This window comes from Bubalus bubalis, chromosome 7, assembly GCF_019923935.1.
Source record: "Bubalus bubalis isolate 160015118507 breed Murrah chromosome 7, NDDB_SH_1, whole genome shotgun sequence".
Lineage (NCBI taxonomy): Eukaryota > Metazoa > Chordata > Mammalia > Artiodactyla > Bovidae > Bubalus > Bubalus bubalis.
The window spans coordinates 100,626,062-100,653,519 of NC_059163.1; the positions used below are offsets into that span (position 1 = coordinate 100,626,062).

Here is a 27,458-nt window from a genome sequence, read left to right on the forward strand (position 1 = left end):
ATAAACCAAGGTGCAAAATTTTCATGATTAGTCTTGTCAGGTTGTTTTTCTTTGCTTCCGCTTTTTCTCACTTCTGATTAAATTCAAAGATGCTTACTCCTTGGAAGGAAAGTTATGACCAACCTAGATCAGATCAGATCAGATCAGTCGCTCAGTCGTGTCCGACTCTTTGCAACCCCATGAATCGCAGCACGCCAGGCCTCCCTGTCCATCACCAACTCCCAGAGCTCACTCAAACTCACGTCCATCGAGTCAGTGATGCCATCCAGCCATCTCATCCTCTGTCGTCCCCTTCTCCTCCTGCCCCCAATCCCTCCCAGCATCAGAGTCTTTTCCAATGAGTCAACTCTTCGCATGAGGTGGCCAAAGTACTGGAGTTTCAGCTTTAGCATCATTTCTTCCAAAGAAATCCCAGGGCTGATCTCCTGTAGAATGGACTGGTTGGATCTCCCTGCAGTCCAAGGGACTCTCAAGAGTCTTCTCCAACACCACAGTTCAGAAGCATCAATTCTTCGGCGCTCAGCCTTCCTCACAGTCCAACTCTCACATCCATACATGACCACAGGAAAAACCATAGCCTTGACTAGACGGACCTTTGTTGGCAAAGTAATGTCTCTGCTTTTGAATATGCTGTCTAGGTTGGTCATAACTTTCCTTCCAAGGAGTAAGCGTCTTTTAATTTTATGGCTGCAGTCACCATCTGCAGTGATTTTGGAGCCCAGAAAAATAAAGTCTGACACTGTTTCCACTGTTTCCCCATCTATTTCCCATGAAGTGGTGGGACCGGATGCCATGATCTTCGTTTTCTGAATGTTGAGCTTTAAGCCCACTTTTTCACTCTCCACTTTCACTTTCATCAAGAGGCTTTTGAGTTCCTCTTCACTTTCTGCCATAAGGATGGTGTCATCTGCATATCTGAGGTTATTGATATTTCTCCTGGCAATCTTGATTCCAGCTTGTGTTTCTTCCAATCCAGCGCATATAAGTTAAATAAACAGGGTGACAATATACAGCCTTGACGAACTCCTTTTCCTATTCGGAACCAGTCTGTTGTTCCATGTCCAGTTCTAACTGTTGCTTCCTGACCTGCATACAAATTTCTCAAGAGGCAGATCAGGTGGTCTGATATTCCCATCTCTTTCAGAATTATCCACAGTTTATTGTGATCCACACACTCAAAGGCTTTGGCATAGTCAATAAAGCAGAAGTAGATATTTTTCTGGAACTCTCTTGCTTTTTCGATGATCCAGCAGATGGTGGCAATGTGATCTCTGGTTCCTCTGCCTTTTCTAAAACCAGCTTGAACATCAGGAAGTTCACGGTTCACATATTGCTGAAGCCTGGCTTGGAGAATTTTGAGCATTACTTTATTAGCGTGTGAGATGAGTGCAATTGTGCAGTAGTCTGAGCATTCTTTGACATAGCCTTTCTTTGGGATTGGAATGAAAACTGACCTTTTCCAGTCCTGTGGCCACTGCTGAGTTTTCCAAATTTGCTGGCATATTGAGTGCAGCACTTTCACAGCATCATTTTCAGGATTTGGAATAGCTCAACTGGAATTCCATCACCTCCACTAGCTTTGTTCATAGTGATGCTTTCTAAGGCCCGCTTGACTTCACATTCCAGGATGTCTGGCTCTAGGTGAGTGATCACACAATCATGATTATCTGGGTCATGAAGATCTTTTTTGTACAGTTCTTCTGTGTATTCTTGCCATCTCTTCTTAATATCTTCTGCTTCTGTTAGGTCTATACCATTTCTGTCCTTTATCGAACTCATCTTTGCATGAAATGTTCCTTTGGTATCTGATTTTCTTGAAGAGATCCCCAGTCTTTCCCATTCTGTTGTTTTCCTCTATTTCTTTGCATTGATCGCTGAAGAAGGCTTTCTTATCTCTTCTTGCTATTCTTTGGAACTCTGCATTCAGATATTTATATCTTTCCTTTTCTCCTTTACTTTTTGCTTCTCTTCTTTTCACAGCTATTTGTAAGACCTCCCCAGACAGCCATTTTGCTTTTTTGCATTTCTTTTCTATGGGAATGGTCTTGATCCCTGTCTCCTGTACAATGTCATGAACCTCAGTCCATAGTTCATCAGGCACTCTATCTATCAGATCTAGGCCCTTAAATCTAGTTCTCACTTCCACTGTATAATCATAAGGGATTTGATTTAGGTCATACCTGAATGGTCTAGTGTTTTTTCTACTTTCTTCAATTTCAGTCTGAATTTGGCAATAAGGAGTTCATGGTCTGAGCCACAGTCAACGCCTGGTCTTGTTTTTGCTGACTGTATAGAGCTTCTCCATCTTTGGCTGCAAAGAATATAATCAATCTGATTTCGGTGTTGACCATCTAGTGATGTCCATGTATAGAGTCTTCTCTTGTGTTTTTGGAAGAGGCTGTTTGTTATGACCAGTGCATTTTCTTGGCAAAACTCTATCAGTCTTTGCCCTGCTTCATTCCATATTCCATGGTCAAATTTGCCTGTTACTCCAGGTGTTTCTTGACTTTCTACTTTTGCATTCCAGTCCCCTATAATGAAAAGGACATCTTTGCCAACAAAGGTCCATCTAGTCAAGGCTATGGTTTTCCTGTGGTCATGTATGGATGTGAGAGTTGGACTGTGAAGAAGGCTGAGCACCGAAGAATTGATGCTTTTAAACCATGGTGTTGGAGAAGACTCTTGAGAGTCCCTTGGACTGCAAGGAGATCCAATCAGTCCATTCTGAAGATCAGCCCTGGGATTTCTTTGGAAGGAATGATGCTGAAGCTGAAACTCCAGTACTTTGGCCACCTCATGCGAAGAGTTGACTCATTGGAAAAGACTCTGATGCTGGGAGGGATTGGGGGCAGGAGGAGAAGGTGATGACAGAGGATGAGATGGCTGGATGGCATCACTGACTCGATGGACATGAGTCTGAGTGAACACCGGGAGTTGGTGATGGACAGGGAGGCCTGGCGTGCTGCGATTCGTGGGGTCACAAAGAGTCGGACACGACTGAGTGACTGAACTGAACTGAAAGTTTTTCCACAGACAAAAGGCTGGCAGAGGACATGAGGAAGAAGGAGCATAGGGTCCTGCTACATTTCAGTACCCTTCAGCCCTCTGTACCTCAAAAAGTTCATCTAATATCTGTTAAACCATTGAAAAATTTCAAATTAGTTGATCATTATTAAATATTTTATATGTGTAAGGCACTGCAGGGACACAAGATGAGTAAGTCTTTGTACTAAGGAGGAAGGTCAAGGAAAGAACTCAGTGTTTCAGATTATAAGGCAGAATAGGATAGATGATGTAAAAAACATACCAATTGCCCTGGATGTTCAAAAGAAGGGAAAGAATGGAAGAAGAGGCTTCATTTGGAAGATGATTTCTGAGATAAGCCTTGAAGGAAAAGTAGTAATTTCACCTACAGAAGTGGAGGTACAGGAAACAAAATTAACAAAGGCAGGTAAAAAGACACCCCACTCCAGTACTCTTGCCTGGAAAATCCCATGGATGGAGGAGCCTGGTAGGCTGAAGTCCATGGGGTCGCTAAGAGTTGGATACAACTGAGTGACTTCACTTTCACTTTTCACTTTCATGCATTGGAGATGGAAATGGCAACCCACTCCAGTGTTCTTGCCTGGAGAATCCCAGGGACGGGGGAGCCTGGTGGGTTGCCGTCTCTGGGGTCGCACAGAGTCGGACACGACTGACGCAACTTAGCAGCAGCAGCAAGAGATAGTCAGGTGATAGCTGAACTTTTCAGCTTTGTTGAAAACTAATGCATTAGCTCCCAAAGTGTAGCTCCATACATATTAGTAGGTTAAAAATCCTTGAGTTACAGGATAGCAAATTCATATCTAATTTGATAGATATTATGCAACCATTTAGATTTTTGAATAGGAAATTAAATAATTTTAATGTCCCTTGGGAAATCTATTCTGAAGAAGTAAGAGACCAGGAGGTCAATGAAGAAGTTGTGAGAGAAATACCACTCAAGAAACAGTGAGGAATACTATTTTACACCTGCTAGGATGGCTACAATGAAATAAAAAAAAAAAAAGCAAGTGTTGATGAAGAGTAGAGAAACAGGAAGCCTCATACATTGCTAGTGGAAAAGTTAAATGATGCAACCATGATGAAAACTTTGGCAGTTGCTCAAAAGTTACACACAGAGTTAACTTAGCAATTTCATTCCTAGCTATATACTCAAAAGAATTGAAAAGATATGTTTTCTACATGAAAAAACGTACATGAATATTTTAGCAGAATATTTATTTGTAACAGCCAATAAGGGAAAAAATATATTCATCAACTGAAAAAATATAAATAAATAGTGATATATCCATACAATATAATATTACTTGGCAATAAAAAAGGACATACTGATGCATGTTACAATATGAATGAAACTTGAAAACATTATGATAAGTGAAAATACAAAAGGCCATACACTGTAAGATTCCATTTAAATAAAGTTTCCAGGATAGGAAAATTTACAAAGGCAGAAAGTGGATTAGTGGTTGCCATAAGGATAGGCAAAGGGATAAATAAACTACTAAGTATAGGGTTTCTTTTGGGGGTGATGAAAATTCTGGAATTAGTATTCATGATGGCTGCATAATATTGTAAATATACTTAACAATCACTAAGCTGCATACTTTAAAATGGTCAAAATGCTGAGTTTTATGCTAAATGAATTTATCTCATTTTTTACAAACAAAGAAGAAATACTGAAGAAATAAACTACAATGGTAGTTATGTGACTAGAAGGACAAATGAGGGAAATGTTAAGAAATTACAGCCTACATTTTTTTTTTAGTGTTTAGGCTTTCTGTATTAAAAGTCAGGAGTTGATATTAAGTGCAGCCAATAATTTTTGAAATTAATGTGTTAACAGGAAAGCTGACATGAAGCACAACATGAATTTCATAATTTGAACTCCACTGAGATATAGAAGCATAATTTTATTTTCTTATAGACATTTTTGACTACACAGTCAGTTTAATAATGGAAGGCAAGCTTATATCCCATCTGTCATGCACATTCTATTACAGTTGTGATTGGTGATTTCTGAAAACATTAGCTGTTGGATTAGAGGCAAATTTTTTATTAATTAATTTTTATTGAAGTATAGTTGTTTCACAATGTTATTTTCTGCCGTACAGCAAAGTGAATCAGATACACACACACACACACACACACACACACACACACATATACACTCTTTTTTGGATTTTCTTCCCATTTAGGTTACCACAGAGTGTTGAGTAGAGTTCCCTATGCTATACAGTATGTTCTCATTAGTTATCTATTTCAATGCAGAGTGCCAAAGAATAGCAAGGAGAGATAAGAAAGCCTTCCTTTGCGATCAATGCAAAGAAATAGAGGAAAACAATAGAATGGGAAAGACTAGAGATCTCTTCAAGAAAATTAGAGATACCAAGGGAACATTTCATGCAAAGATGGGCTCAATAAAGGACAGAAATGGTAGACCTAACAGAAGCAGAAGATATTAAGAAGAGGTGGCAAGAATACACAGAAGAACTATACAAAAAAGATCTTCATGACCCAGGTAATCATGATCGTGTGATCACTCACCTAGAGCCAGACATCCTGGAATGTGAAGTCAAGTGGGCCTTAGGAAGCATCACTATGAACAAAGCTAGTGGAGGTAATGGAATTCCAGTTGAGCTATTTCAAATCCTAAAAGATGATGCTGTGAAAATGCTGCACTCAATATGCCAGCAAATTTGGAAAACTCAGCAGTGGCCACAGGATTGGAAAAGGTCAGTTTTCATTCCAATCCCAAAGAAAGGCAATGCCAAGAATGCTCAAACTACTGCACAATTTCACTCATTTCACATGCTAGTAAAGTAATGCTCAAAATTCTTCAAGCCAGGCTTCAGCAATATGTGAACCGTGAACTTCCAGATGTTCAAGCTGGTTTCAGAAAAGACAGAGAAACCAGAGATCAAATTGCCAACATCCGCTGGATCATCGAAAAAGCAAGAGAGTTCCAGAAAAACATCTATTTCTGCTTTATTGACTATGCCAAAGCCTTTGTGTGGATCACAATAAACTGTGGAAAATCTGAAAGAGATGGAAATACCAGACCACCTGACCTGCCTCTTGAGAAATCTGTATGCAGGTCAGAAAGCAACAGTTAGAACTGGACATGGAACAACACACTGGTTCCAAATAGGAAAAGGAGTACGTCAAGGCTGTATATTGTCACCCTGCTTATTTAACTTATATGCACAGTACATCATGAGAAACGATGGTCTGGAAGAAGCAGAAGCTGGAATCAAGATTGCCGGGAGAAATATCAATAACCTCAGATACGCAGATGACACCACCCTTAATGGCAGAAAGTGAAGAGAAACTAAAGAGCCTCTTGATCAAAGTGAAAGAGGAGAGTGAAAAGGGGCTTAAAGCTCAACATCCAGAAAACTAAGATCACGGCATCTGGTCCCATCACTTCATGGGAAATAGATGGGGAAACAGTGGAAACAGTGGCTGACTTTATTTCTGGGGGATCCAAAATCACTGCAGATGGTTATGGCAGCCATGAAATTAAAAGATGCTTACTCCTTGGAAGGAAAGTTATGACCAACGTAGACAGCATAGGAAGAAACAGAGACATTACGTTGCCAACAAAGGTCCATCTAGTCAAGGCTATGGTTTTTCCAGGAGTCATATATGGATGTGAGAGTTGGACTGTGAAGAAAGCTGAGCACTGAAGAATTGATGCTTTTGAACTGTGGTGTTGGAAAAGACTCTTGAGAGTCTCTTGGACTGCAAGGAGATCCAACCAGTCCATCCTAAAGGAGATCAGTCCTGGGTGTGCATTGGTAGGGCTGATGCTGAAGTTGAAACTCCAGCACTTTGGCCACCTGATGTGAAAAGCTGACTCATTTGAAAATACCCTGATGCTGGGAAAGATTGAAGGTGGGAGGAGAAGGGGACGACAGAGGTTGAGATGGCTGGATGGCATCACCGACTCAATGAACATGAGTTTGGGTAAACTCCAGGAGTTGGTGATGGACAGGAAGGCCTGGCATGCTGTGGTCCATGGGGTCACAAAGAGTTGGACATGACTGAGGAACTGAAAGAACTGATATCAGATATTTTAACTTGCAAAAAAAAAAACTAAAATCAAAGAAGCATAATTATATATAGGAAATAGAGGAAATGTGCATTAAAAAGCAAGAGCTAGTTTGTGCAGAAACAGAACAAATTCAATTTGAACCATTATGGATCCCAAATATGTTGTTTGGGTGTTTATACTGAGATTAATGAATTACTATTAAAATAATGTATATATTAATTCAATGGGTGAGAGATTATACTTTTAAACATATATAACATTGGAAATTTTGAGAACAACACAAGTCTGAAAATCAACTGTTAGAAAAGGTAAGGCCATCCTCATGGAAAGAATCTACAATATTAATTTTAGAATTGGAAGACACCTTCACATTCAAAATCCCAGGGTTCTACCATTTGAAATCTTTTATCCAGTTTCCACTCAAAACACTTATTAGCAGGTTCTTTATGAAAGAATATAAAAGACAGTCCCCATCTTCAAAGAAGTTCATCAAAGTGCAGCACAAAAAGAAAGGCAGAAAGAAGGTAAATACCTAACATTCAGAAAATATGTTAAAGCATATTGGGTTTCCAAGGTAAATACTCAATTTGCCCAGCACTTATTAAGTACCTAGTATCTTTCAGGACTCTGAAGTACTCTCTGAAGGGTGTAAAATGTAAGTAAATACAATCATTATGGTTAAGGACACTGGAGGCTGGAGACAGAGTCGTTTTGCTTCATGTAGCTATCTATGTGTGAGCAGTAAGGGGACAGAAACACAATGAATGCTGTAGAGATTCAAAGAGGAAAAAGATCATCCTGAATAGAAGAGCTAGAAATGGCAAGATAGGTATCAGAAAATGAACCTTAAGAATATGTTCTTAAGGTCCTGAATAAGTTCAGGGCTTCCCTGGTGGTCCAGAGGTTAAGAATCCACCTACCAATGCAGAGGACACTGGTTCAATGATCCCTGGTCTGGAAAGGGATCATGCCATACTTGCCCCACATACTGTGGGGCAACTAAGGGCATGTGCCACAACTACTGAGCCCAGGTGCCCTAGAGCACATGCTTCACAAGAGAAGTCACCACAATGAGAAGCACGCAACTGCAACTAAAGAGCAGCTCCCCCACTCCACCACAACTAGAGAAAGCTGGCACACAGCAAGGAAGACCCAGTATGAGCAAAAATAAATAAATCTTTAAAAACAAAGAATATGTTAGTTTAGTAGGCAGAACTGGCAGCAGTAGGTGTTCTAATCAGGGGAACCAGTTTAGATAAAATCATGGAGGCAGGAAGGCAGGCACACAGTACATTGGAGGAAAGCTGGAAGATAAGTTCTGAAACACAGACTGGGTTGTGGATAAATGGCCTTGAATGCCAGAATGAGAATTCAGTAGGGATTAGAGAGTTCTTGATGGATTTAGACGAAGAGAATGATATAGTAAAAATTGTTGAAAATACTCATCTAGGGTTGGGTCGTGGGCTCTGAGCGGCCCCTGCCCGATGGCAGCAGTAGTTCTAGGGGGAGACACCGTGGGTCCTGAACGTATCTTCCCCAATCAGACTGAGGAACTGGGGCCACATCAGGACCCCACGGAAGGCACTGAGGATTGCAGCAGTGAGGAACCAGAGGAAGAACAAGAGGAAACAGGGGCAGGACCAGCTGGCTACTTCTACCAGCCTCTGAACCAAGATCCTGAACAAGAGGAGGTGGAACTGGCACCAGTGGGGGATGGAGATGTAGTTGCTGATATTCAAGAGGAGGTGGAACTGGCACCAGTGGGGGATGGAGATGTAGTTGCTGATATTCAAGATCGGACCCAGGCCCTGGGGCTTCATTTGCCTGCCAGACCCACCACTAGAAAGTGAGGATGAAGATGAGCAGGGAGATACAACATTGAACAACCACAGCTCTATTCCCACGGACCCAGAACATGTAGACCTGGTGAAAAGGACAATGGCTGACATAAGCCTGCCTGCACCAGGGGTTCCTGCCTGGGTTCATGAGATATCAGATGCCCAGTGGGAAGATGTGGTACAAAAGGCCCTCCAAGCCTGGCAGGCCACCCCTACCTGGTAGTGACCACCCTGGGAGCTGCCATAACTCCCTACATTCCAGGCCAGAACCAGCACAGGACTGAACACATCCTGGTTGTCACATTCATCTCCATCCTCCCTAGCTCCCCTCCACATCAAGGCAAATCAGACTTCTTCTCAGAGACCCACTTTATTCAGTTCTGTACATATGGGGACATCGGCCCAAGCCCAACCCACCTTAGCACGTATCACTCTGTGGAGAATAAAGAACCCTAGGTACACAGCCAAAAAAAAAAAGAGAGAATACTCATCTAACAACATTTTGAAACACAGACTGGCAGAGGCAGCTCTGCATAGGAAAATCAGTTTTTAAAAAAAGGCTATTGTGATGACATAAGCAATAAGTAAGATTACTCTTATCTATCTTGTCTACATGTAATAATAAAAACAGAAAAAAGGAAATGAAAGGCATACGAGAGGTAGAATACACAAAGCTTGTAAACAATGCAGAAAGCAAGGTCAAGCGGGGTTTCAGAAGATTGGAGATGCTAGTGCCAAAACAGGCAAGCTAGAGAAAGGAGCCTGGAGTCAAGAAAGAAGATGAAATTATTCCGTGAACACTATTAAAATAGAAACATCTAAAAAAACAGAAACATCTAGGAGCAAACAGAAACTCCTGGCAGAAGTTTGGATTAAAGAGAAAGAAGTCATAAAAATAAAATAAGAAACACTAGAAAGAAATTTTTAAAGGTCACTTTTTAAAAAATGAGGCCACTGACAATTTTCCAAAGAATTTTCAATTAAAATATAGAGATGGAAACCAGACAAGTAGAGAAGTGAAACCATGAGTAGTGAGAAAGTAGAAACGAAGAGTATAAATCATACTTCTAAACATTGTAATAGAAAAACTTAGTCAATAATAAAATATTAGTTAAAGTTTTAACTAATATAAAGATAGTTCTACTATCTCTCTGGAGAAGATAGTAGAATACTATGGCTTTTTACCAACAGGATGAAAAGTATTTCAATATTTTAACAGTTGGCTTCACCTTAATAGGGTATGTTGGTTGCATAAAAGCCCTGAACTTTCCCTAAGGAAACTCAAGCACAAACACAAGAATACATGAAAGGAATTTTTAAGCAATCCTGATTCACTATAAAACAGAAAATGGATGAAAAAATTGTGGTCAATTCATATAATGGAATACTCTACAGTATTCATATAATGGAATACTCTACAATAATTAAAATAAAGTATAGCTACAGGTAATGTGGCTAAATCTCACAAAAATAGTTGAGAGGGAAAAGAGCCATGAAAGAACACATGCCCTATGACTCTATTCATATAACTTCTAATCTGTAAAACTAAACTATATTGTATAGAGAAGCATAAATCATAAAAGAAATGCAAGAAAATTATTACCAGCATTGTGAAAGAGAAGGATGGATATAGGAGGGATTCTGAGGCACTGGAGATGTTTGTTAATTTTATAATTATATGATAACTTATCTAATAGCTTTAATGACCTTTATAATTATCTGTTGACTTATCCAATAAGTTTAATGACCTTTTCTATGTTATCTTATATTTTGCAATAAAGGAAGAAAAAACAAGTAAACAAAAGTCTCCCAGTAACATTTGGAAGAAATGAGGGTTTGCAGCTGAAACAAGATAGCACAAATGATGACATGAAGAGACGGGCAAAGTTTCAGATTACAGCAAACAAAAAGGAGAGAAAATGATTGGAGAACACAAGAGCTGAAATGGTATTTATTCAAAGTCAGTTCATTACAGGACATGGAGCGCCCTGGATAGAAGTAGAAGAGCTTCTTAAATCAGAGAGAAACTTCCAAGGCAAATTTCCCAAAGAAAATGGGCACCAAGGGAAAAGTAAGCAAATATATCATTTCTTTGATCAATTCTTTTGGGATTTTGTGTGTGTGCATGTCTCTTTATACATCTGCTAAAAGAAGTTTCCTTGGATATTGCTCTCAGAAAGCAGCAATTGAAAGCTGATCAAAAGCTAAGTCCCAGGGAATTCCTGGAGGTCCAGTGGTTAGGACTCTGCACTTCCACTGCAGGGGCACAGGTTCAATTCCTGGTCAGGGAACTAAGATTCTGCATGCCACATGGCCAGCCAGAAAAAGAAGCTAAGTCCCCAATCAAGAGATGTATGGATAAAGAAGATGTGGTATATACACACCAACACACACATACACACACACAAAATGAACATTCAGTTCAGTTCTGTAGCTCAGTCGTGTCCGACTATTTGTGACTCCGTGGACCGCAGCAAGCCAGGCTTCCCTGTCCATCACCAACTCCCAGAGCTTACTCAAACTCATGTCCATCGAGTTGGTGATGCCATCCAACCATCTCAACCTCTGTCATCCCCTACTCCTCCCACCTTCAATCTTTCCCAGCATCAAGGTCTTTTCTAATGAGTCAGTTCCGCGCATCAGGTGGCCAAAGTATTGGAGTTTCAGCTTCAGCATCATTCCTTCCAATGATTTTAAAACTCAACATTCAGAAAACTAAGATCATGGCATCCGATCCCATCATTTCATGGCAAATAGATGGGGAAACACTGGAAACAGTGAGAGACTTTATTTTCTTAGGCTCCAAAATTACTGCAGATGGCGACTGCAGCCAAGGAATTAAAAGATGCTTGCTCCTTGGAAGAAAAGCTATGACCAATCTAGACAGCATATTAAAAAAGCAGAGACCAATTATACTTCAAAAACAAATAGAAAAAGAGGTCGGGTTTGTGGTTACCAGAAGCAGGGTGGGGGCGGGGGGCGCGGGGGTTGGGGGGGATGGAGAGGAAGAATTGCATGAAGTTAGTCAAAAGGTACAAACTTCCAAACCTCCAGTTATAAGACAAATAAGTAGTAGAGATATAATGTACAACATGGTAAATATAATCAACACTGCTGTATGTTATACTTAAAAGTTGTTAAGAAGGTAAATCCTAAGAGTTATCACAGGAAATTTTTTTTTCTTTCTTTAATTTTATGTCTATATGAGATGATGGATGTTCACTAATCCCACTCTAGTAATCATTTCATCATATATGTATGTCAGATCATTATCCTATATACCCCTTGAACTTAAACAGGGCTGTATATCAATCATATTTTAATAAATCTGAAAAAAAATAAAGATGATCAAAAGGATATGAGTGACCTCCATGCTAGGAATTTACTCTAGAAAATAATTGAATTTGCCAAAATGCTTACTACAAGGGTGTTCAATTAAATACTATTTATAGCAGCCCAAAAAAGAGAGATTTCAGTACCTGTGCCATAATCATAAAATTTGTATTTGTTAAAATTTTAGAAAAGAATATGGAAAAATATTCATTGTATATTAATAAGTAGAAAAAAGATTATAAAATATTACATACAATTTTGTCCCAAGTGAAAAAGCTCAAAGGATCTACCTCAAAATCATAAAGTAGAAGACAAAATTACAGATGGGTTTTGTTTCCTTTTTTCTTATTTGCATTTCTATGTTTCATTTATAATAAGACTAATGATATTTAAAATACAGTTCAAATTGCATAACAAGTATCAAAAATACATGTTCATGTGAACAAAGACTAGGAATATCATACCAAGAGTAAACATAGTAGCATTAGAATGAAGTATAGGTTTATTTCTTTCTACTTTCCTTCAATATTACTTATATTTAAAATTAAAAATAAAATTTTAAGGGGCTAAAATTATAGATTATAGAATCTTTAATGCTTAATTTCTTTTCATATATTTTTATCCAGGTTTCAAAGGGACAAAATCTTTAATGTACATTCCACTGATAAATTTAATAATTATGTAAGCCTCATCTCTTAAACTTTTTTGTGCATATAAATCACATGGGGATCTTGTTCAAAAGCAGGTTTTGATTCAGTGGATTTTGGACAGGGCTTATAGCTCTAGCAAATTTCCAGGTGATGTTAATAACTGCTAGTGTCAAGGAGGTTCACATTTTGAGTAGCAAAGTTGTAAAACACATTCGCTCTAGCAATAAGGATTCAGGTGATGCAGAGCTGATAAATCAATCGCTCAATCATAAAATACATATTGGTCATCTACTCTCTCCAAATCCTATAAATTTATCCTCTCTGTTCTGGAGAGGGAAAAAAATCAAGGCCTTACATTAAGGTAAATTTTAAAACACCTATTCTTTTCAAAAATTAAAAGTGCAATGACTATAATGTAGACTTTGACTTCCTATTGTCAATTAAGGTCCCTTGTCTTTACAATAACTATGTATAACATCCAGCCACAAACCCCAAAACTCTCTTTCATAAAATAATGGTATCAACATGTTCTTTCACTTTTTTCCACGATATTTTTCTTTCTCTCTTTCTTCCTCCCTTCTGTTCTTTCCCCCTCACACTTTCCTCCTTTCTCCCTCTTTCTCAGATTATTAAATGCAAAGCAGCTATCGCCTGGGAAGCAAACAAGCCCCTCAGCATTGAAGAGGTTGAGGTAGCTCCCCCCAAGGATCATGAAGTTCGAATCCAGGTGAGTATGGAGTTTCCCAGGGCAGGATAAACAAGACAACAAATTCTGACTTGGCTTTGGTCAGGTCAGACCTATGTGGTTTGACTGAGTGTCTCAGGAGTTTCCCACTGTGGGGAATTACGTTTTTAGGTTCACATCAAAAACAGGTATTTATTCCCAGGAGGGATGAATTATAAGAATCAGACACAGGAATTTACATTAGATTAGAATTAGGTAGGTTTTCTTTTTTTTTTTCCAGTTGCCAGTTATTGACAGATGTTTTAAAAGGAATATTGAGAGTTTGGTTCAAAATAAGAAAAGATCTGAAGTGCTAAGGGTCTTGGGTGCTCACAGGAGGGAACAGAAGCAAGAAAGCAGGGAGAAAAGACGGTACTGAGCAGAGAGGCATCATAGGTGACAAGGTGGGTCAATTTCTCTATTTTCCCTACAGTTGACCTGGCTTATATTTTTCCTCAGGATCACCCAGTAAGAGATTTTGCCTGAGACTTAATGAGATATCCTCATGAACAGAATCTTGAAGAATAATGCAGGGATACTTTCTAATTAATTAAGATAATCCTTTATTTGATACAGCTCTTTTAACTATAAAAGTTTATTACCTCAATTGTATTTCATTTAGTTTCAATAAAATCTGAACAAGCCCTGGAAGCCTGTGTTCCCTGCACTCCCTCTAATAGACTTTTATTACCTTTGATTTCTCCCCTCCTAGAGACAGTGACTGCCAATTCTCTGTGATTTTTCAGGGACAGTGAAAGGAAGAAAACAAAGATGCATTAAGAGGAAAGAATATATCCTAATATATTTTTAATTGTTCTTTTTATTTTTCAAAATGCAGTTCTTTTATTGACCTCAATGAGTGTTGTTAAGTTTCAAGGTGTCATTGGCCTAAAATTATCCTAACAACCCTATTGATATAATTACAGAAACACGACTCAAGTCTATGATTGCTTTGCAGATAATTGCCACTGCCCTGTGCCATTCTGATGCCCATATTCTCCATCCTCAATTTGAGGGGGCGTTTTTCCCAGTGATTCTTGGCCATGAGGCTGCAGGAATTGTGGAAAGTATTGGGCCAGGAGTGACCAACTTCAAACCAGGTATTTTAATTTCTGATTCCAACTAAATGGAAACGTCAGGGTATTTCAGGGATAATTTCTGCTACAGTCTTGCCTTTGCATGCTGTAATTGATCTCTACTTACATAAGGGGACCATCTTTTCCAAAGTGAAACTAAGACACACAATCTATCACAATCTAGCAATGAGGCAGAATATCTGCAGTCAGAACTGTCTAATGAAATCTGGAAAACACAGTCAGTTTATTTACATCCAGCACTGAGAAGTTGTCCTACGAAGCAAAGCTACAAAGTGAGCTTACACTGAAGCCTCCATGGGGGCACAGATGACAATTTACAGCAACCTCCTCTAAACAAAACAGAACTATTTTAATATATAAAGAATGAAGACCCTTAGGTGGCTTAAGTGGGAAATATTATGCATATGTCAATGTTAGCTGAAATGTTTTCTTGGGAACTTGTAAGATAAATATATATAAAGCATGCCAATAGCCGAAATTATTTACTTTACATGTTGTAAGAGATCCACCAAATACTGGAATATGAGCTATGCAATTGTCACTTATCTAGGATGAACCATATCCTTCTTTCTTCCTTTAATGAAGATGTTCCAAATTGAGAGGTATATTAGTATCTTTCTGTTGGGTAGTTAGAATAGGAAACAGGAGTCCAGAATGGCGGTGGCTAAAAGACAAGGAAGGGACAAGCCCGCGAAAATAGAACAAAGGAAGGTCCGAGGACCACAGTGAGGACCTCAGGTAGAACAAACAGCACCCCTGGCTAGCCCAACTTACACAGGGCAGGCCCAGGGGAGAGGAAAAGACATAAAAAGAGGAGCCAAAGGGCCGGGGGTCTCTCTCTCTCCTGCACGCTAGGGCACTCTTCTCTTCGCATCTTTGGGTCGGCATGCCCTCACGCCTTGAGGACGGATTTTCCTGCTATTTTCTAAATAAAATAGAGCTGTAACGCAGAGCTGTAACGCTAATTTGTCTAAGAGCTATAACACGGTCTGTCCAAGACCCGAGAACTGTGACAAGCCGAGGGCTTTAATGTCTCATCACATTTCTATTCCAAACAAGATTATAGAAGCAAATTGCTCTTCAAAATTTGGAATCTTCAAAGAAGTCCAGCCAATTAAGGCACAGCTCTGCCACTTACTGGCTGTGTAACCTTAGTCAGCTAAGTCACTTTTCTGTGACTCAATTTAGATTTCCATTTTCTAAAATGGGGATAATAATAGTACCCATCTCAAAGAGTTATTCTGAGAATTAAAGAGATAATATATGCAAGCAGTTAGAATGGTGACTGACACATACTAAAGGTTGAACAAATGTTAATTATCATTATTGGAATTTAGTCATCAGAGGTTAGAAGTCTTTGTTAAATTCAAATTGAATAAAAAGTAGAAAAATGTAGAATTTGAGTGATCTATGGTGAAACATGGAGATGATATATAATTTACTCTCCATATCAAGCCTATTGCCCACATCTCCTATAATTAAGGTGTTTACAAATGTAATAAATAATAGGCATGACATAGTAAATAATAGTCATGATGCAGAGTGTTGCAAGGACAACAAAGTGTCAGACTGGATTCTGCACTTGAAGGTATCAATACAGATGTGTTGCTTGACTGTCCAGCAGAGAAAAGAAGAAGAAGGAAAAAAAAAAAAAGATAACATATGCAGTACTTGGGAGAATCAGCAATCTTGTAGGTTAACAAAGTATTGTAGCTACCTATACTTCCTACTGAATATAAGATATATACAATAAAGAATAGTGTTTTCCACCAATTCGCCTGGTGAAAACTATTTATAAGTAACAACCGTGCATCATCCAACACTTGGCCTTTTTTTTCTAGGTGACAAAGTAATTCCACTCTACGCACCTCAGTGTGGAAAATGCAAGTTCTGTCTAAGTCCACGCACAAATTTTTGTGGAAAACTCAAGTAAGCTCTATAAGCTATTAGTAAGATAGCTGGTACAAATATTTTGAGCAGTACCATTGGCATACCTAAATGGAGTTGAAAATGTTCATATTCTGTACCCACCAATTCTTGGTGTGTATAAGAGGCCATTGCAAAATCACACAAATGGACATGTACTAGTATGATCACTGCCACACTGTAATAACAAGAAATTGAAAATAGGGCAAATGTCTATCAATAGGAGAACATATTAACAATCACTGTGTAGTAACACAATGGAATTACCACATAAAAGTGAGAATGGCTAAACTTGCTCTAAATGTTTCAACCCAGAATAATCTCACACATATAATGGTAAGGGAAAGAAGCAAGTTTATGACATATATTTAGCCATATACAATAACAATACCATATACTGTATTGTTTATGGTTTATGTGAATATAGTAAAGAAAATGATAAGTGCCAAATTGAAAATAATAGCTACTCAAGGTTGTTGCTGAGCCATGAAAGACTGGGATTATTGGCCTCCAGAGGAGAGGAATTCAGTCTGGGGCCAGTGACAAGGCTTGATCACTCAGAGCTTTTGTGTAATAAAGTTTTATTAAAGTATAAAAGAGAGAAAGCTTCTGTCATAGATATCAGAAGAGGGCAGACAGAGTGCCTCCCCCAACCCCCCGCTAGTCTTTAAGGGGATATTATATAGTTTCTAGCAGGCTGCTAATTAGAGAAAGGAAATGTCTCAAAACTCAGAGTGGTACCAGGCCTCTCAACCACAACATGCATTTTGAGATAACATTGGCACAAGGTGAGTCATCCCAGGCCATAAAACGATTGCTGTGAATCTTGAAGAAAGGCAGGTTTCCAGGCAAATATATGGTTTCATTAACATAGATTAGGAGAACAATTGTATGAGTAAAACATATTAGGTTCTGAGTCTTAGGTGGAACCTACGTGAAGACAGACTCTAGGGTAAATACATAGTTCATTAACGTAGCTTAAGAGAAACATTTCCATAAGAAAAATGCATTGGTTTGCTCAAGGTTTGAGAAAAGTTAAGTTCAGGTGGAGCCAGGTGTTGTCATGGCAACACAGAATTTTAAGAGAAAACTTTTAAGTTTGTATAGAGAAGGGAAAAAAAATCTAACACTTGTAGTTGTTTCCTTCTGCCGCTTAAGAGAGAGATAAAAAATGTCTGACTCTTACAGCCCATTTCCTCTGTTTGGAGACCCCTAGCCTTCCTGCCTTTTATCCTCTCATTCCCGCCTTTTCTTTTAGGAGAATTATGTTGCCTAGGGAAAGGGGAGTCATTCTCATTCCATAACTGCTTCCAAGCTGGTAAGAGGCATTGTCCCTAAATTGGTGAGGCAACATATTCTCCTAACCTTCATATTGAGGGTCTCTGATCCAGGGGCCCCAAGTAGTAGCTGGAGGAAGCTGCCGCAGTCAACAGGAGCTTGAGCAACCATTTGTAACTTAAAAACCTTCATGAAACTAGAAAGAAATCCAGCTACACAGTTACAGATGCAGGGAGCAAACAGCAAAAACAGAACAATAAGCAAAAAGTCACATTATGTCCATAGTTAAGGTACAAAGTGTTGCACCTGTTGATTTTAGGATTGTTAGATGTCATCAGATTAATGAGGCATCACATATAATTGTTGTCATCGAAGGTAGTCACAGATTTGCAGAAAGTCCTTTTCCTGAAGTGGAAGGACTCCCATCATGGGAAGCTGTCCACTGATGAAGAGGGGAGCACTCCACAGGCCCAGAAGTTACATCGATTGCGGAATGCAGTGTAGGAGTGAGCCCAGGACAGGAAGGCATTATCTTGAGGATCAAACAGCAGACTCAGGAATTTTGGAGTCAGCAGAAGAAGGCTCACATAGATTATCAGGTTATTGTACTGAATAATTGTACTGTAGTGTACTGAATATTGTACTGTACTTTTCAGATTATGTACTGAAAAGTACAAAGTAAGAGCATAGAAAGTAAAGGCATAAAATGACATCACTTAGTTCTGGTCAGGGTGTTACTTCTTAACTCAAGTGTGGTACACCCACGAATCAATTCCTGGCACTTTGACAGCTGTGGGAGAAGAAAGAATAACCTAGTAAGGGCCTTCCCAGAGAGATGGATTGGCCCCCAGATCCCAATGCTTTTATCAGGACCTCTGTTCTTGGCTCAAACAGAAGCTTTTTTGACTCAGAGGCTGGGTCAGGAGTTACCTCCCAGAATTCCTTTAATGACTGTTGAAAAGCTGAGAGCTGAGTTACATAATTAGTTAATTCCAAGGCTTTAGGAAAACTTTTCCATTGAGCATTTTCAGGAATTACTGATCATCCATCCTCAGACTGTAACCATCCTTTCTCAGTAAACTTTGCTCCTCTTTTCTCATATCTTTCTAATTCTTCCTCAGTATATTGTGGTTTTCCTTATCCACAGGACCTGTTCAGATCAAAGGCCTCTGTCGTGAAGGGGTTTCCTTAAGTGCCACCTTTCTGACTTGACAGCCAGCTGATTACCCTTTACTCCTGTCCCTGCTGTGTCCTTTACAATGCATAACAGCTACTTCTTTAGGACAATATATAGCAGTTAAAAGTCTCTCAGTCTCTCTGAAATGTGCTTAATAGGTTCTCCTGTTGCTATTTTAAATTGTCTTTCTTTCCAATTTGCAGCATGAGCATGTAAAGTCAAATAAGCATACTTAGAATCAATGTAGATATTTACTTGCTGCCCTTTGCTTAACTCGAGAGCCAGAACCACAATCTCCACTAGCTGAGCACTCATTCCCTGGGAGAGATTTTGCTTCTAAAACCTGTTCAGCCATTACCATGGCATAACCTGCTTTATGCTTCCCATCCCGAACAAAAGAACTACCATCTGTAAATATTTCCATGTCAGGATTGTCTAATGGGGTATCCATCAGATCTTCCCGAGCTGCATAAAGTTAGAAATTGGGAACAATCATGATCAGGTGTTTCATTTTCCTTTTCAGGAAGGAAAGTGGCAGGATTTAAGTTTCCACAAACTTTAAGGTTAGTTATTGGTCCTTCTAACAACAATGACTGATATTTAAGAAGCCAACTGTCATCCAAATATTAACCTTAGAGTTTAAGAATACACTCCTATAGGCTGCTGGTGAGGCCTTTGGGGTTGTGTCAAAAATTCCAAGGCCATACCTTTTATTTCAGTGACAAATTAATTTCTGACCCTGTGGGCAAACTTCAAGCTGGAGCTTGCAGGAGAGCAGTCTGAAGAGCCTTAAAAGCCTTTGAGTATCTGGAGACCAAAGCAGCTTGTCAGTTTGGGCTTGTTGAGTTTCAGTTATAAGTTTATACAAAGGCCAGGCAAGTTCCCCATAACTGGGAATCCAAATGCAGCAGTACCCTACGATTCCAAAAAATCCTCTCAATTGTCTCAAAGTCATAGGTAGAGGATGATTTAATATAAGTTTAACTCAGAAAGCAAACTTCAAATCAATGACTGAAAAATATTTGACTCGTTCAGGAATTTCAGACAACAGAGTATAAGGATTAGGCACCATGGGGTGTAAAGGAACTACAGCCTCATTTATTGTTTGTAAATCTTGAACTAGTCTCCATTTATCATTTGACTTCTTTATACCCAGAACAGGAGTGTTGCAACGGATTGTTACAGGGAATTAATAGCCCCAGCTCCTTTAAATTCTCAATAATGGGTTTTAACTCTCCCTTAACCTCAGATACTGCTTTTTATGTGAAAATAAATGTGGGTATTTGAGCTTGACAACTACAGGGATAGTGTTTTGTGCTCGAACCACAGACTTTCCATCAGCCAACAATGTAGGATTTACATTTTGTTCAATTAAAGGGAGAGAAAGGGAGGGCTCTATATTCACAAAAACAGAGGCATGGACTTTACTCAGTATATCCCTCCCCAAAATGGGTGAGGGAGACTCTGGCACGATCAGAAACTCATGTGAAAATAGCAGAGTCCCAAATGCATACTGAAATAATAACATTTGGCTTGTCCAGACAGTCCCATTATGGAAGCAGATCTGGGAGAAAGTGGGCCAGAGGCTTCAGTAAGCACAGAGTAAGTTGCCCCAGTGTCCAAAAGGAAATCGATGGATTGGCACCCCCACAGTTATTAATACTCAGAGTTCCTCAGATATAATTAGGACAGGAGCTTGTATGGGGACCCCTGGGCACTTTCAGTCCTGATTGTCTTGAGAGTTTGACCCCTGAAACCTATGCCTCTGGGGGCAGTCTCTCCTCCAGTGTGGTCCCTTGCAGACCAGACATGGAGCCAGGGCAACTTAGATGCCTGAGGGCAATCCTGTTTGAGGTGGCCCTCCTTTCCACGGTAATAGCAAGCCTATCCCTTTTCACCTGGGTCCTTCTGGGAATTTTTCTCAGGCTGTTTAAGAATGGTTCGGACAGCCATTATAAGGGTTTCCGCCCGTTCTTTTGTCATTCTCTGCCTTTCTTTTCCTCACATTCCCTGCCATAATAGACTGTCTGAGCCTGCTGCAACAGATTATCTAAAGACTGATTTGGCCCATATACCTGTTTTACAGCAGATATCTGGAGCCGATTGAGTGAAAAATCTATCTTTTAAGATCACTCTTCCCTCTTCATTTTCGGGATCAGTCTCCGTGAATCTGCAAAGGGCTTCCCTCAGTCTATCTAGGAATTCACCAGGAGCTTCCTTCTCTTCCTGTTCTGTTTTCTGTTTGCCAGTTTGGCACAGTTTAAAGACTTATTTTAAAGTCACGTGTTTGCCTGAGCCCAAAAATACATCTGACAAAATGACTCTGATCCCATCTTCCTTTAGCTGTGTTACAGTCCCAATCTCATTCTATAGTTGGGACCGCCTGATTCTCAGTGGGGAGAGCAGCTATCTTGTCCTCCATCTTCCCTACTGATTCATTACCAAGCCATTCATCTCCATAAGCAACCGCTTTCCCCAAAACTCGAGTTTTTGAGGCAGGAGTTAGTGTTTGTCTCAAGACATACATCACCCTCTTCCAAGTAAGGTCATAAAGCAGAGTAACACCCTTAAAAGCGCTAATACATTTTTCTGGGTACTCTAAACAGTCTCCTAGATCCTCCTTGATTCTTTGTATTTCTTGATAAGGAAAGGGCTTATTAACTCTCATAGACTGATTATTTCTCCCAGTGGGTGCTTCATGAAGACGCAACAGCTTGTGTGGCTGTTCCTCAGCCCCTCTGGCTGCTCTGCGCATATGATTCCAGGGATAGATTGGAGAAACCTACTTTTCTTTATCTCTTTGTCTCCTGTCTTCCATCTCATCCTATATGTCACCCTTAGCTTTTGCTGTTGATAAGGCCCACATTGTATTAGAGAAGGAAATGGCAACCCACTCCAGTGTTCTTGCCTGGAGAATCCCAGGGACAGGGGAGCCTGGTGGGCTGCCATTTATGGGGTCGCACAGAGTCGGACATGACTGAAGTTGACTTAGCAGCAGCAGCAGTTCCCACATTGTAAGGCGAGTGCAGAGAAAAAGAGACTGAGCCGGGCAGTCAGGCAAGAAAAAGAAAATTTATTAGAGGGAAAAGAGAGGGTGACTGGCTCTTAAGGAGAACCAGCATTCTCCCTTTCTGACGTAGTCCTTCTTATAGCCCACCAGTGAAAAGTTCTCTGAAGGGATGGTCACACAGCCAGAGGTCTGGAATCTGGTGGTCTTGCAGCTTTGAGAACTTAGGTGCCCGTGAGATAACCAAATGCCATTTGGGCAATTTGATCAGTCTCACAGATCACTGTGATTTATTCTTTGTTTGTGAGGTCGACATAAGAAGCCATCTTATCAATGAGACCTCATGTGGGCCCTATCACACATGGGGGTCTCATTGTCAGAAAACCCGGGAGGGAAGATCCACCGCAACTGGGTGGGCTCCTCTCACGAGGCCACCTCCGGTGGTCCCCTCCCTTGGACCTTGCCAAGAAACTGAGATGAGCTCCGGGATGGGACTCTCCACTTGCCTTGCTGGAGCGACATCCACACACCAGCCCACATTTCATCCATCGGTTACAAGGGTGAGTGAAATCCCATTCCCTCGGATCCTCTCTCTCTAGCCTCTTTTCCAAGTCCTAGCGCTAGGCAGGAGGATCTCCATGGCCCTAGGGCCCTCGGCCTTGTGCCCCATCTGACTTTGAAATAGGGGACTCCCGTTACAAAGCAGACTATTATTACTCTCTGAGAAAGTCCTGAGAATGGGGATGCCTTTTCTCTCAGACCTTTCTCCTCGCACTTGCCCTTGTCTAACCTCCCTATTCATCCATAATGGGAAATTCTCAATCCTAGCCCTCAAAATCTACTCCTCTAAGATGCCTTCTCCAAAACCTAAAAGCCTTGGGCTTCCAAGGGGACATAAGACCAAAAAGGCTTATTTACTATTCTAACATTGGCTGGCACAATACAGACTTGATAACAGGCTCCAATGGCCAGAAAACAGAACTCTCAATTATAATACCCTATGGACCTTGATAACATCTGCTGCCACAACGGCAAGTGGTTAGAAATCTCTTATGTTCAGGCTTTCTTCACTCTCTACTCTCAACGCTCTCTCTGTGAATCCTGTTCTACTTCTCAAATACTCTTAGCCTATTCTGGGTCACATCCTCCTAAAACAATGTCTCCCAATTCCTGATCAGACTTTTCTTCTTCTTCCTTAGACCCTTCCAACCACAGCCTACCCACTATCATTCCCAATCCCCTTGCAGCCACTCCTGATCCAGTTCCACAGCCTCCACCTTACATCTCCTTCTCCCTCCCTCTTTCTGAAGGCAGCTCCCAATTCCCCTCCCCAGCCTTTGCCTGTAATAAGCTCTGAGATCTCAGCCCCACCCTCTACCCTGAGGGTCCCAAGGCTTTACCCAGACCACCTAGATCTCTTCCCCATAGCCAGTCCTGAACAACTTTAAAACAGGAAACTTCACCACAGGACCCCGCTCTTTCCCCTGACCCACTCCTCCCTTCAGGGGAAGTAGCTGGAGTAGAAGGCATTGATAGGGTTCATGTCCCATTCTCCCTCACGATTTGTCTCAGACTGAAAAGCATCTTGGCTCCTTCTCCTCATACCTGGATAATTATCTTAAAGAATTTAGGTGTCTTACCCAGTCTTATGACTTAACCTGGCATGATATTTACATCATACTTTCCTCCACTCTTCTCCCAGAAGAGAAGGAATGAGTATGGCAAGCCTCTCAGGCGCATGCTGATGAGATACACAGGACAGATGACACTAAGCCTGTAGGGGCAACAGCTGTCCCCCGAGAAGATCCCAACTGGGATTATCAGGCAGGGAGACCTGGACAAGCAGCCCGTAATCACATGGTTGCTTGTCTCATTGTGGGCCTTCAAAAGACAGGGCATAAAGCTATCAACTTTGATAAGCTCCAGGAAATACCTCAAGGGCTAGATGAAAACCCAGCACAATTTCTAGCCAGGTTAACAGAAGCACTACAAAAATATACAAAATTAGACCCCACTTCAGCAGAGGGCACCATTGTCCTTAACACCCATTTTATCTCCCAGTCATCCCCAGATATCCAAAAGAAACTAAAAAAGGCAGAAGGCCCTCAAACCCCTCAACGAGACCTTTTAAATTTAGCCTCTAAGATTTTCAATAACTGGGAAGAATAGGCAAAGCTAGAGAAGGCCCAAAGAGATCAGACCAAATGCCACCTTTTATCCCTTGCCCTATGTGGCGCCAAGCCGCCATCAACCAACAAAGGAAGGAAGCCACCTGGACCCTGCTTCAACTGTGGCAAAGAAGGCCATTGGATCTGCTCATGCCTAAAGCCAAGGCCCCCTCCAGGTCCATGTCCCAGCTGTGGCATAATGGGACATTGGAAGGTCAGCTGCCCAAATCCACCTCCAGGGATCCGGACATTCCCCTCCAGGTTGCGAGCAGGAGTCCTCCAACCCAGCTCTGCCCAGCTTCCTCAGATTTGCCACTGAAGACTGAAGGTGCCCAGGGCCCCAGGCCCCAACTCTCATCACCTCTACAGATCCCAGGGTAACTCTAACAGTGGCAGGACCACTTACAAGCCTTCACCAACTGAACTATCCACGAGCTACTTCTAACTCACTCAGATTATCAAAAACTTCGACCCCACACAAATCCCCTTGACCCGCATTCCAGCCTTTTCTTATCTTACCCCCACAATGTCTTATCTTACCCCCATGATGCCCCTGTCCTGCAGGAAGCAGTTACGGAAGATTGACCTTTGGCCCTTATCTTAAATCAAAAAGGCTGGAATGATAGGGCCCACATGGGGTCTCATTGATAAGATGGCTCATTATGTCGACCTTGCAAATGAAGAATAAAATCACAGTGATCTGTGAGACTGACCAAATTGCCAAAATGGCATCCTGTTATCTCGCTGGCACTTATCTTCTCAAAACTGCAAGACCACCAGATTCCAGACCTCTGGCTATGTGACCATCTTTTCAGAGAATTTTTCATTGGTGGGGTATAAGAAGGACTTTGTCAGAAAGGGAGAACACTGGTTCTCCTTAAGAGCCAGTCACTCTCTCTTTTCCCTCTAATAAATTTCCTTTTTCTTGCCTGACTGCCCAGCTCACTCTTTTTCTCTGCACTCGCCTTACAGCTGTCTGAGCTTCTCTTACTTCAACTGAGTTTCTTTGAAACCAGCATAGTCTGAGGTCATAATGAGACAGGGGTTGTTTGGACCTCTTCTTGGGCAGTTTGAATCTCAGTTTGGGTTTTTACTGAGGCAACCCTTCTGGGCGGGGTGGGGGGCCTGACTTTCAGTTTGGAGCCCCGGGTACGGGGGCAAAGTAGGAGGACAGGAGGGAGCTGAAGGTTTCATACCCAAATCTATACCCTTAGGACATAAGTCTGGCATGTCTTGCAGAGAAAAAGGTCAACACATATGCTACTTCTACCCATTTCCTTTGTTTTCTACAGAACTGGTCTAATTGTAAAATAGTATTATAATTAAGATAATTATATCCAACTGGCCACCATTTGCCTTCCTCCAATGGATACCGTGGCCATGCAGTATCACATAGGAATATCAGGCATACCATCTTTAAGCTCTAAGGATCAAATCTATCCCAGTTTTTCAGGATACAGGTCAAAGGAGTGAGGCTGGAATTGTTTGTTCCCATCTGTAAGAGAGAAAAAAAGTGACCAGCACCATCTTTCTACTGGAGGCGTCCCTCCCTGCTCTAGACGCGGGTGTAGACAGACTTTCCACTGAAGCTTTCCTTCCCTGGTCTGACTTAGTCTGTCCCTTACTGACGCAGGCACCATACTCATACCTCCCGGTTCTACCACCAAGGCGGGGTGAAGATGCACCAGGGGTATACCTGATGGCATCCCATCTGTTCTTTACCTACCTGTTACCCTCTCACTTCTACAGAGGATGAGAGAGAAATGCAATGCATCACAGTAATTTATTCCAAGGCCACATGGATTGGAGCTAGATTTTGAATCTAGGCAGTCTGGATCCGGAGTCAAAAATCTTAATTGCCTTATTTTTTCTTAGACTATAGAAATGAAATATTTATCTTTAGTGCTAATTGAAACTAATTATTTCAGAAGCTAAAATTTTACTACTCATATCTATGCACGCATGCGTGCTCAGTTGCTACAGCCATGTCGGACTCTTTGCAACTCAATGGACCATAGTCCTCCAGGCTCTTCTCCCCATACTGTGCCTCAATTTACTCATCTATAAAAAGGAGACAATAATACCTACTTCACAGGGTTGTTGCAGATATTCAAAAAATGAATAGACCCTCTTGCAAACCTCTGATGAAATAACAGATTTTGGCAATGACCATCAGCTCTTTCCAGCATCACAAAGAGATAAGCTATTACATGCCTCCAGGTGAGGCATACACTACATACACTATTTTAGCAATATTCCTACAAAAACATAAAATTTGAATCAGATCAAGCATTTAAATCAAAAATACTAGTTTAGGGGAAATACAGCGATGGAGAAATTATGCTAAACCAGATTACAGGAACATAATCAGAAAAATCTAGAGTGAAGAAAATTCTGTAGGACAAATAACTATTTATTCAACAACAACAAAAAAAAACTGCAGGGGAACAAACAAGGGGTAGGGTGAGAACCTATAAATCAAGAGACATAAGAGACATACCAACCAAATGAAATCTGTAGAATTAAAAGAATCTTTTAGCGACACATACTGAAATATTTACAGATGAAACAGTAATGTGTGAGATTTACTTGAAAATAGTCCAAAGTGGGGAGAGAGCAGGTAGGTACTTTTTTTCAGGAAAGTAATCAGTTGTCCATCAACTTTCCCTTTTTTGTATCTTTTTTTCCCTAGGCATTTTAAAAATCCTATGGGTGATCAAAAATTAATGGAAGATGGAACTAGCAGGTTTACCTGCAAAGGAAAACCAATTTACCGTTTCATGGGGACCAGTACCTTCAGTCACTACACTGTGGTCTCAGATGTCAACCTTGCCAAACTAGAGGACGATGCCAATTTAGAGAGAGTTTGTCTGCTTGGATGTGCATTTTCAACTGGCTATGGAGCTGTCATCAACAATGCCAAGGTAACATGGCTAATCACCAGGCTGTGTAAGATAGATGTTACTGGGAGGCAGCGTGATAAAGCAGCCAGATTTATCTTCAAAAACTGGCTCTGTCATTTATTACCATTGTGATTCTAGGCAAGGTATTTAACCTCTCCACTCCTCTCTCTCTCTACTGTAATATCTATTACAAATAGTTGTGGGATAATTAAATCATATTGCATATGTAAGACATCTGGCCCAGAGGCTAGCATATAGCTG

The 27,458-nt window shown here is 40.7% G+C and overlaps 1 protein-coding gene, 1 non-coding gene and 1 pseudogene across 2 annotated transcripts in view; all 3 read left to right on the plus strand.

The window, feature by feature from the left end:
- The first annotated feature begins 8,533 nt into the window (after positions 1-8,533).
- Positions 8,534-9,411, plus strand: LOC102411069 (annotated as a pseudogene).
- Positions 9,412-10,852: 1,441 nt separating this feature from the next.
- The window catches only part of ADH4 (alcohol dehydrogenase 4 (class II), pi polypeptide), a 33,113-nt gene continuing 16,507 nt past the window's right edge, over positions 10,853-27,458 (plus strand). Inside the window, exons 1-5 of the mRNA XM_006059198.4 lie at positions 10,853-11,005; positions 13,543-13,644; positions 14,600-14,741; positions 16,580-16,667; positions 26,987-27,218. Coding sequence (XP_006059260.3) covers positions 10,988-11,005; positions 13,543-13,644; positions 14,600-14,741; positions 16,580-16,667; positions 26,987-27,218 — 582 coding nt within the window. The 5' untranslated portion in view covers positions 10,853-10,987. The remainder of the gene's footprint in view (positions 11,006-13,542; positions 13,645-14,599; positions 14,742-16,579; positions 16,668-26,986; positions 27,219-27,458) is intronic.
- Positions 11,154-11,225, plus strand: TRNAG-UCC. Its single transcript has one exon. It is a non-coding gene; the product is annotated as a tRNA-Gly (tRNA).